We start from the raw sequence: 12330 nt of genomic DNA on the forward strand, positions 1-12330 counted from the left end.
TATTTATATGTATTTTAGATTAGCAATTATGCTCAGTTGTATTAATTGAGAGAGTGGTGGTTTTAGGTAATGTGTTTATTTCTTTAAATGATTTGCCCGAATTAATGATTAGTTAATTGTTATCTTATTTAATGACTGTTCCATGTGTTTTTTTATGTCTGAAGAAGTTTGTCATTTTTACAAACGAAAAGCGCTTAACATTAAAGTTCTTGGTGCCATTCTGTAGTCTTTTTCTTTGGTTTTTCGTGTATCAGTATATTTAATGCCATTCTGTTGTACCTCAGAGCATATCTGAGCATTGCCATTTAGATTCTTGACATAACTATAGAATGCCTTGTGGTTGTCTTTGGAATCTTTGGCAATTTTATTTTCGTAACTAGCTTTGGAGGATTTTATGAGGAATCTCAGCTTCTTACTGCGGCTGGTAAGGGAGTTTTCTGCATCCTGGGATTTTCCTCTTTTCTGCAACAGTTTCTTTCTTCTTTTGTATAGTTTGTTTATGGCAGGGGACCACCAGATTGGCTTCCTTTTTTTGGAGGAGAGCATCTTGGTTTTGTTTGGGATGGCATGATTCATGCACAAGTGGATGTGCTCGTACTGTGCCTTAGTATAGGATTCAGCAGTCAAACTTTCAGCTCCCGTCTGCATGGGTGTCATGAAGTTTGTCACTTCAGACTTGAGTAGCATGAAGCTGGCTTTGGAGAAGTTTTTTTACTGAGGTTTCCTTACTGGGGGGTGGGGGTGGGATGTGGATGTCAAGGGTGATTTGCTTTTGGCCAGACCTGACCAATGAGGTGGTGACCACTGGTGTGGAGCATCTGTCTCCTATGTTGGGAATGAATAGGTCTAGGATATTGGAGCCCCTGGTGGGACAATGGATTAGTTGATCCAGGGCATTGGAATTTATGAATTCCAAGAACAGTTGGGAAAAGGTGTTGGTACCCGAGTAGTTTTCCCAGTTAATTTTCCCAGTTAATTGCAAGGTAGTTGAAATCACCCAGTATTAGGGTGTTTGGTTGTATCTTAATATTTTCCAGTATGTTTAGAAAGGTGTAGTGAGAATCTAGGGGCATGGTGGGGGATCTGTAGCAAGCTACAATTTGAATTGCAGTCTTACCTAGTATTAGTTGCACCTGGAGAATTTCAGTTGCATTGTTTTGGGCAAGTAGCCTGGAGGTGTGAATATCCTTGGTGAATATGGACACTCCTCCACCTTTAGTGTTTCGGTCTTGGTTATAGTGTTTTAAAGGCCACATTGTGTGTGGTAATAGGACAGTAGTGTACTAGTGACAGTTTCTGTTGAAATCAATTCCATAAAATTATGACTTTGGTGATATGTGTCATCTAGTGGCAATATACTGCAGGTGCAGGGTGGGAGAGGATGCGCTCTAGTGGAGTGGCCAGTGCCAGCTCACCCATCCTGTGAAGTAGGGAGGTAACCTACCCTGCCTCATTAGTGCCCCTTCTAGTGGGTAGGTAATTGCTTGTGGAAGTGACAGGACAGTGTAGCTCTGTTAGGTGGCACATTCACCACTGAGTCAGAGATGATTTGAATGGAAGCATGCATAACATACCCTACTCTGACAGATGTCGAGACATTCAGCCACCTACATGGTGGGGTTAAGTGAAATATGGTGGGGACCTCCGCAGGGCTTGGAATACTGGCTCATTACCCAATAGCAGACTATCATCTCCAGGAGAAAGTGAATGAGCTGGAGAGCGGTCACCCAGTTAATAGCTGCCAAGCTTTATGCCTTAGGGCAATGAATGAGCCAAAAGGTTTACAGATAGGGAAATCATTGGGCCAGGTACCATGGTGGAGAATTGAAAAAAGAAATTGCACCCTTCATACTAAATGTTTGAAACATCACAGCAAGAAGGGAGGTAAATATGCATTATGCATGTGCCACTAAAATTAATGTACATTTCAGTCAAAGCTACATGCCTACTGGCCAGAACAAATGGTGTCTAATTGTACAGTATAATGAAGCACCCTAACGTAGTCTTGGGCTCAATGTAGTACATGGTAAATCGGCTTGTAGCAGGCATTAAAGTAGGTGTTTTGGAAGATGCTTATTCTCTGTTGTAATAAATGTAAACCTTGAGCCAATTAGCTTTTGACAAGCATACCAAGTCTCTGGTTTTAGAAACATTTTGTTTAAAGATTAAGCTTGTAGATAGCTGGTGTACTGATATGCAGTTTCATTGTATGTGGTAGACTTTACAAAACAAGACCTAAGGAGCAAGCGATTACATTCATGAAACATGCCAATCAGAATTGCTGTGGTACTTTAATTTCTTGTAGGCATGTTTAGCTCTTAAGTACATACTGACTTATAGTACAAAGCATGAAAGGCAATATGCACATTGAGAGAAAGGGATTCATGCTAGTAATCTGTCTTGATGCTCATTCCTGGAACCTGAAAATTACAAATGTAACTCAGTGTGAGACATTTTAAAGCAGTTCTGTTTGCTGCTGTTAAAGAAATTCTGTGATTGCGTGCTGTTTTAAAATGCATAGGTTACCTCTGTATCCATTTTTGAATATAATTGCCCTCATTTCTTTTATTTTGGCATATAGAATGAATTTACAATACTTTTGCCTTTCTGGCTTTCATAGCAGTCATGTATCTGATGTATGATTTTATTGTGTGCTGACTTTTGGTGCTGATGTGTGCTGCAATATAACTGCCTGTCTGAGCCCTGGCATAATATGTTTTCCTACTACATTTCAGATGGTTTGACAACATTTGCGGTTACCTTGGAAACAGTATTATCAGGCCATGAAAATTCAGTGTATGGAGTTCACTGGCAGCCTTCTATCCTCAAAGGTAAGAAATGGCACTAATTATTCATCTGTCTAGGATCTGCTAACAGGACACTGGGAAATGTTTCTGAATGTAAAACTGCTGTTTATGTAGGTGTTAGTGAATTTAAAACGTTTTTCTCAGTAACACTGACTGCTGTGATATTAAAACTGCATGTTGTTAAGACTGCATTAAGATGTTTTTTTATAACTGGTACTCATGATTTGTTAAAGGTGGTTTTAGTCACAGAAATTTAAATTGCTGTATAAAATCTGAGTAGGAACCACTTTTAGGTGAACATTTTATTAACTCTACTTTGACTGACAGAGATTAAACTGTGAAGTATCTTTATGTTCGGTTATTGGGTTACAGATGGTTTATTTTTGTTTATTTATTTTACATATTTATTTTGTATTTGTTAACTGGGGTAGAGAACACTGATCCACATTGACCTTTTTCATACTTGGCTAAAGTGCACGGTCTAAGTGACATGCCAGGAGTCACAATGTAGAAAAATGGAGGTTGGTGGAATTGAACATTTGACACTACTCATTAACAGCTCTTGGCTTTAATCCTGTGCTCTGAATGTATGACTATAAATTTCAAATAAAATGCCAGCACTGTAGAACAAATCCAAATTTTATTGCAGGTATGCAGGCAAAAATAAGGGAAAAGACTGGTTTTGCTGAGCTGAACCCAGCTTCAAAGTATTTCATGCATTGTTCTGGATTTATTTCTAGACCATAACATCCAACCAGTTCTCCTCTGCTGCTTTTCTATCATGTTATTAGATGTAGTATGTTGTTACCATAAATGTCCTTTATCAGTATTGCAGTATCCTTTACTCTTGGACATCCTTTCGAGAATAGACAAACATCTGGCCAGCATACCAAGCCCTTGCATCTTTCAGGTGCTGTACATCACATGTATGTTCTGCATGCAAGGTGTAAGATACATATGTGATGTGTGAGTGCCTAATCCTCAGAACTTCTTTTCTGACAGTCTGAACGCTGTTTCAATTGGGTCTGCAAGCCATTCACAGAGTTGCTTCCACTACTGAACCATCTACAGATAAATTCCCCATTGGGGTCTCTTCCTTTCTTTTTTCTAATTATTATATTAGTTTACTTGTCATCCAGGAAGGAACATTTTGAGTGTGGGAGGCAGATTCCCCCATCAAGATTGACACAAACAGTGCCTTTTTTGTTTGGGTGCAACCCACAGTCGTATGCAGTGTGAAATTTGTCAGACATTTGTTCCTAAGACGCTCTGCAGTCATATGTCATCTCTTTCCATTTACTTAGAGAACCAGAGATTGCAGCTTTTGGCTCAAAGTACCTTGGCCAAATCTGCCCGCCCGATGTTCAGCCACTGCCACTAAAAAAGAAAGCCAGAAAGGCATGAATTGATCCTGCTGCTCCTATCCAGCCTTCTCAGGAAATTTCTGTTGGGTTGGATGAAGAACCTGAGGAATGTCTGGTGTAATTGTATACTCCCTCAGCAGTGACCCAGTCAAAGGATTGCATGGAACTGCCTACCTGCATGTCAGCTGAGGCTTTGTCTATGTCTGGAGCACATGTGGAGGGGGAAACCATGGCTGATTATTTCAAAAGGGCCTTGGGGATTCCCAAAATACTTGTTAGGGAAGAGAGGTGCCTGATAGCCTCATTGAATCTAGGCAGGGGATTGAACCTCGTAGGTTTGTTAAATCTGATATTCCTTAAAAAAAAAAAAAAAAAGCAGAAAACTATGCGTGTCAGGATTTTCTTATGGCTCTTAAGCACCCCTTGATTATCTGTTCCTGTTCCTTGATCTTCCACTCCTTCCAAATACCCTATGGACTGATTCCTCTGAGTTCGACTCTGATGAGGAATCATTGGCTTTCTCCTCACAGATCCACTGTCCCCTTGCCCTAAGGTCTGAGGAAGTAGGTTCATTTTTTCCTGACCTTTGTTGTGGAAGAGGGGATATGGTGGTTCATATGATGGAGCACTATAAGTGGACTGTTCCTAGGTTTCTGATTTCAAAGCCATTTATGAGCTCTTGCAAATAGATTCTCCTCATCTTCTGCAGTTCCTCCAGTGTTGGCTGCTCTCCTGGATATTTTCACTGCAGCCTCTCAGGCCCCTGACTCTCAACCTTCTGTCCCTAAAAACCAGTAAGGTTCTGTAAAGTTCTAGAGGCTCAATAGTTTGTATATGAAAACCTTTGCACTGATCTTGCTGTTATTTCTGTAGCCACACTGACAAATCATACAAGTTGCTGGGGTCTTCTAAGCTTTTACCTTCTGATAAGGACAGCTGTGCCATGGACAGGTATGGCAAACAAAGTATATACCTCTGCTACCTTAGCCTTCAAGGCCATTAATTACTAAACCCATATGACTAGGTATGGTCCTTGCTGTTCTTTCCCAACTTGAGGGAATTCTGGCTGACTTGCTAACTCAGAAGGTAAGACTTCTGCCATTTCCCCTTTTTAACTCTGCTACTCGGATGGTTTGTCATTCTATTAAATGTAGCTATGATGCCTCCGGTAGGGCAGCTGTACCTGTTTTTGTTATGAGAAGGTATTTTTTGGTTATGCCTCCAGGCTCTCCCTGATGGATGACATCAAGACCAAATTATTAGATTCTCCTTCAAGCAATCATAATATGTTTGCTACTGCTGTGGCTGAATTTTTTAAGATCCTTCAGGATAAGGATAAAGTTATGCAGGATTTGAAACAAATCTTTGTCTCCCTTGTTCCTCAGTTTCAGAGAATTTATCCTTCTAAGCCTTCTCTTGTTCATAGGCAACCTAAGCAGCCTTCTAGTGGCATGATAGCTTCTAGGAGAGTTTTACAGACAAGAATTTTCAGGGTGCTAAGAGTCAAAAGCCTTTCTCTGAAACGTTTGCTTCTATTTGACATTCAGCCATGCCTACCCCTCAGCCAGTTTCCTTTGTCCCTCATGGCTGACTCTTTTTCTGTTTGTCAACAGATAACCACAGACTCGTGAGGTCTATCCATAATGCAAATTGGTTATTTTTTGGCTTGGAAGTCCCTTCCTCCATTCTTAGGCCTTCATCATTCACCTCCTTTGTTGGCTCCTAGATTTTTCTTTGGTTCTGCGGGATCTGGTGATTCTGGGAACCATCCAACCTGTCCTCTTGTCTCAGCAGGGAACATGTTTTATTTTGGGACATTTTTGGTTCCCAGTAAGGAAGGGTCATGGAGGCCCATTCTAGGCCTGTCTTCTCTCAACACCTTTCTCAAGGTTCTTTCATTCATGATGTTGTCTCTTCAGACACTTTTCCCTCTGTTGCTACCTCAAGACTTTCTATTATCCTTGGATTTGAAGGATGCTTACTTCCACATTCCTGTTCACCTTGTCTTCTACAAATGTTATTTTTTTTCTGATGCTTTCTGTCATTTTCAGTTTTATGATTTACCTTTTTGTCTTTCTACAGCTTCAAGGGTCTTTATCAAATGTTTGGCCCCTGTGATAGCATTTTGCAGATTTCAGGGAATTCACATATTTCCTTATTTAGATTACCTTTTATTTTAAGTCCCCTCTCAGCATTTCCTTCTTTAGGATCTACATTTCACTATGCTTCTTCTGCTAAGTGTGAGGTTCACACTCAGTCTCAACATTTATGTGTTGACAGCCTTCATTATTTCTGCTCTCCCAGTGTGAAAACAGAAACCGAGGAAAAAGGAGTGCCATTGAAAATGTTTTTTGGTACAATTCAGTTACTGTATTGTAACTACACTGCCTGGCTGCCAGCAAAGAAAAATATTGGAAAACCCGAAAGAAAATAGACCAGAAAAGGTGAAGAGAGAATACTGCCTGGGAAGGATTCTTCAGCTCTTCAGCAAAAAGTAGTTCAAGCTTCAGCTTTGGTTCAAGAAATAGATTGCAGTAATTTAGAGGACAAAATAAATCAAATGTACTCAGAAGTGATTAAAACAAATGAAACATTGAATGAATATATCAGTTCAAACAAGAAAAGGCTGGAAAAAACATAAGCTTTAACTAGCCATTCAAAGGAACTGATAAAACTATAAAGATCAGAGGTTGACATTAAAAAGCTGGCTGAATATGAGGTTTCTCAAGAAGAACTGTTTAAAAAAGCCGTGGAGTTGAAAGACAACACACACAGAGAAAATATGAGATTTACTGCTGTACCAGAGAAACTTAAAGGAACAGACTCTATTCATTTTATGAAAGCACAAATAAGCAACTGCACTAGTGTTCCACAGCAGAATTTAATTGAAAGGGCACATTTGGGTGTATGCTCCAAACCTGACCACGAGAAAGCAACTAATTACCTATGTTATTAAATTTGCAATCATACCAGCAGAAAGAGTTAATCCTGACAAAAATGTGGTTCAAGAGCAAAATATTGAAAATTGGAGACAGCAGAGAATTTGTAGAGAATGATTATTCACTGTACATCAGGCAGAAGATAAATTTAACCCAGCAATCAGGGAATGTTAAGCAGCTGTTTGATTCAAGCTGCTGTATCCATATGTCTTCTGGAGGACCAAAGTACTTTTCTGATGAAGAACAGTCTGAGGAGGAAATAAAAAAAAAGTCTATCCAACAAAAAGTGAGTCAGGAAGCAGAAGGGGACTCTGCTTCTCATTCTTCTGATGATAAGGCTCATAGAGAGACATTGTCAATTAAAGCTTTTCCATTGTTCCAAAGAAAAGTGCTTGAGAGACAGAAAAAGCACAGGTGTTGACTAGAAGAATTAGCAATAACTTGGACTTAAACCTCAGTCTGGTGCTGGGAGATGGAGATGAACAGGAGGAAGACCGACATCTCTGAAATTAGCGAATAAATGGATGACACTAAAGTATCTAATCACACTTGTGAAATATGGTTTTTGCAAGAAAAAGCATTTGCAAAACACCGGGCTTTTATTGACTTTGATAAACTTGTGGGTGGACTCTAAAGCATGCGCACTTTATATCATTAATGTTTAGGAGACTTAAAGGGGGAAAAGTACTGTAAATAAAATTATTCTTAGTATTTGTATAAACTTTTCATGATGTAAACTGCATGTTGAATAAAGTAAAACAGTTTTATGTAGTGTGTTGTCAGGAGTATTTGAAATGTCTTCTCAGTGACTGTTGTATTTGTTAAATGTATTTAAGTAAACAAGTATAGGTTTTAGAGTATAACAAGAGAAGCATTTGGACGAAAGAAAGTTTAATGTTCATATGCTGTGACCTTAGGCTGGTGGAGTGGGGTATAAAAGTGCATTGGTAGTATGCAGAATTAAGATATTTTCTCTCTTCATTTTATATGGGTGAATGAATAGATTACTACCTTTGGCTTAAGTTGTAAACAGGTGTTTTGTAAGCATGCAGGCTTTAAAATCAGACAAAATGATAAAAGCCATGAAAATATTAAGCTTCTTACAACTGCAAAGATATTAGCTTGTTTTCCAGTGGCAAATGTTCAGTTGACTCGAGATGTCTGCAGCTGAGCATGGCAGTGCATTCTTTTGAGTGAACTGTATTTAGATAGATACATTGCTGAGTATGTTTTCCATGGAGATAAGCTGTCTGCTGGTTAAAGCAGTTAATCTTGAGAATTCTGAGCATTCTTTGCTGAGGAAACTGAAACATTTAAAGGTATAAAGGTACAATGGCAAGCAGTTGAATGAAATAATTAAGTCTGAAGGTATGGAAAGTGAAAAAGAGGTAATGGCCTACCTAGCAGCGTTAATACTTTAATGCAGTTAATACAATAGTGTACAGTGTAGTTTTATTTAAAGATAGCCAGTGCACTTTTTCTTAGGACCAAACATTAATGTTTTCTGGAAGCATGCAAGATGTTTTTCATATCTGGAAGGGGAAGAGAGAGAACAGCAGAACAGAAAGCAATCAGTGTAAGTGGGTACAGAGGCTGTAGCATGCAGTTTAGCATGGATAACCTTAATTTTAGATTAGATAATGCCTGTAGGTGCAGCCATCAATTTGGGGTAATTGTCCACTCCTGAAGGGTTAAACTTCATGTTTTGGAGATATACATAGTTTTGGGCATTTGTTCAAAACTAATAGCAGATGGGGTGCTTTGTATTTAATTTTTTGTTTGAAGGTTTTCAGTAAAACAGAAAGTCTTAAAAAGTGAGACATAGTTTCAAATGGAAATGGGAAGAAACAACTGTACAAAAGATCAACCTACCAAACATTAGTATGTGCATGTTACACAAAAGCTGGAAATGCACATTCAAAAACTCTGTCATGTATATTAGGTGAGAACAGTAGTATATTTTTTTCTACGATTTTGCTGTCCATATTATCCTGGAACATGAATGACCTTACAAGCATGGATGAAAAAGAAAAGAGTATTGAGTAGTATTAAAAATACAGAGTGCAAATAGCAATGCTGCAGGAGAGACATTTGGAAAGAAATGAGCAGGTGAATTTGAGAGCAGAACATCAGGAACAGAGAAAAAGAGGAGTAATTATACTAATTGCTAAAGGGGCTCCAGTAGTGATAGATAAGGGAAAAAAGACAAAAATGGTAGAGTTGTATTATTTAGGAGCATAGATTATAAAGGCTTCTGTAATGGCAGTTAAGGATATGGGGAAGAGACTAAACAAAAGATAATAGAACATTGAGAAACTGGAAATTGGAAACTCTTATTTATTGATATGGATAGTAAGATATAAGCAGTAAACATATTTTAGTATATGGGTCAGGCAGACTTTTATCAACCCGATGAGAAGTTGTGGACAGTAAATAAAGAATTGAAGGAATTCTTCTGGGAGAGAAGGAGGGCAAGAATTAAGTTGGATAAGTTCCAGTAGAACAAGGTTGTGTGGGTTTACCTGATTTGAAGGGATATTTTAGAGGTACACAGTTAAGACCCATATATAACACAAGGTTGTAATTCAAAGTAGAAAGGGATTATGATGAAGCAAGGGAGAAGCTCAAGATATATACAGAGAGAGTAGGATTTTGGATGCAGATCCTTAAGAAGGAGAATAACCATTCACAATATTATATTGGTAAAGTAGCAGAAAGTATTCTAAGAACTACTCCAATACAAGAATGGAGGAAGGAGATTTTGACAATAGGGATGACTGCAAGTAGGGGTACAGAAAATAGGCAAGAAGGGCTAGAATATACTGGAAGAACGTGACAAAGGAACCAAGATATTGGGAGCAAATCACTCAAGCAGGAAAGGAAATAGAGTGGGATGAGGCCAAGAAGTCATTTGAATTGCAGGCTAGAGACTGCCTTCCCTACTAAGGCTTGATCTAAGAATGCAGGCAAAGAGAAAGGCATTATGGAATTTTAAGTGAAAAACCTGCTCTGGTAAAAGTTTTTAGCTGAATCTGGAACAGAAGCAGCTGTTGAAAAGGATAAGAAGGGGGGCATATAAAAATGTGCACGATAACTATAAGATTCAATCAGAGGAGGTTAGAAAAGTTTGGGAAGAGAGACTGGAAAAGTAAGTTATAAGAAAACAATGGGAAGACATATGTATGCCTCCTAAGTATGCAACCGAGTCCAGAAGGTTTAGGATCTTTGGAGATATTTGCATAGATATTTTTATACCACAAGTGGACTTCAAACAGTTTTTCCTCAGATACCAAATGGTGAAGATGTGATAGAGAAGAAAGAGGTAACTGGGAACATAAGTTTTGGGAATGTAATGAGTTGGCAGATTTTAACAGTTCCTTACAGAGTACTGTGTCAGATGTATTAGGTGAGTAAACAGCTGTAAATAAGGAAATTATTTTTTTTAGCTGTGATACAGGATCTGAATTTCCTAGACATAGTAAAGCCTTGTTGCGCTTTAATTCTGTTGGCTGCCAAAAAAGCAATTATTAGAAAATGGAATTCAAAGTCTGCACCAACTGTACTTTTGAGGTATTGAATATTATAAAAAAGATAACTGGAAGAGTGATCTTTAAAAAGGGAAGACAAAATTGCATAGAAGTAAATAGAAATTGTGGGAACAATACAGATTGAGGAGGAGTGAGTTTTAAGGGAAAGCAGGAATTCAGCAATTTCTTGTAATGTTGGTTTGATGATAGTAGCAAAAAATATATATGTGATATATATTGTATGTAAATGGAAAATGTTAAAATGTTTTTTTTTTCTTTTTTGTTAATGTATGTTTACTTATTATTTTGTATTTATTTATTCCATTTTGGTGACCGGGGAGGTCCACTGGGCTCTAGAGTCCATTTTCAGTGGAGGCCCGGGGAGAAAAGCTCCACAATACAAAGTTACATTACATAGAGAATTACAAGAAAAATATTTGCATTGCAATCAACAGGTAGTATAACAATCAACAGGTAGTATTACAGTCAAAACAGGTATCATTCAGTAAAGACAGCATATGACTTAAATGATAATTTAATAAAGGTGTTTAGTCTGTGTTACCTTCCTCTCAGGATGAAATGTTCCTGGGTTGTAGGACACTTCACACTATTCCATTGTTGACTTATTTCCCATCATCCGAGGTTCTCTACTTATATCTAATTTTTTCCTCTTCCAGTCCTTCCTGCAAGAGACTTTCTCAGAGCACTGGGTACATGGTATCCACCATTCCCATGGTTCCCTTTGCCAAACTCCCCATGAGGAAAATTCAGTGGTATCTCAAGACTGTTTGTTTCCAGCAGTGCCACTCTGTGAAGTATCTGGTTCCTCTCTTGCCTCATCTCAAGCTTGAGCTCCACTGGTGAATTCACCAGATTTTCTTGGATCCAAGTCTGCCTTTTCAGGTTCCTGACCCTACTCAGAAGCTGTACAAGGCTGCTTCTAATCATGGTTAGGGAGCCTCCTCCAAAAACCTTTGGTCCTGTCTGCACAGGGCAGACCATATCAATCAACATCAAGAAGATGAAGGCTCTACTTTGAGCTCTTCAGGCTTTTCATTCCCTTTGGGTTCCAAGTCTTTTAAAGGTTTGTACAGATAATGCCATAGTCATGTGGTACACAAGAAAGGGGACAGAAAATCTTACCTTTTTTGCAGGCTGGTACTTCAGGCTTGGGATTTTGCAATCTGCCATCACTTGATTCTTCAGGCAGTCTTCATTCCTTCATAGCACATGCTGGTGGGAGTCTCTTTGAGCAAAATACTCAAAAAATTAATGCTTCACAGAGATGTGTTTCTGGATATTGTACATTAATGGGATACTCCTCATGTAGAACATTTTGCACCTTTCTAAGCATATAACTTCCCCAGTTTTGTTCAGGAGTGCCAAGTCTTCTGACTTGGAAAGTGGATGCCATGTCTTTTTCTTGGTAGGGGATGTTTCTGTTTGCCTCTCCCACTCTTCCTCTTCTACCAAAGGTCCTGCTCAAGAGCATGTGGGACAGACCCAATATCAGGCTGGTGACTCCTTTTTGGCCCAGATGGCACTGGTTGCCCCTTGTATTTTATCTGTCCAGATGCAATCATCACAAATTACCACACAGTATTTATCTTCTCATACAAGACAATGCAGCACTCCTTTACCATCACTTTCCTACCCTTCAGTTGACATTATGGGTGATAGGGTTTTGATTTCT

General features: G+C 38.7%; 1 protein-coding gene across 1 annotated transcript in view; it reads left to right on the top strand.

Annotated features, from left to right (window-relative positions):
- ELP2 (elongator acetyltransferase complex subunit 2) overlaps positions 1-12330 on the top strand; it is a 1608146-nt gene that overhangs the window by 769229 nt on the left and 826587 nt on the right. Inside the window, exon 9 of the mRNA XM_044065497.1 lies at positions 2736-2831. Coding sequence (XP_043921432.1) covers positions 2736-2831 — 96 coding nt within the window. The remainder of the gene's footprint in view (positions 1-2735; positions 2832-12330) is intronic.

This window comes from Protopterus annectens, chromosome 3.part0 (genome assembly GCF_019279795.1).
Source record: "Protopterus annectens isolate FY-2018-M chromosome 3.part0, PAN1.0, whole genome shotgun sequence".
Classification (NCBI taxonomy): Eukaryota; Metazoa; Chordata; order Ceratodontiformes; family Protopteridae; genus Protopterus; species Protopterus annectens.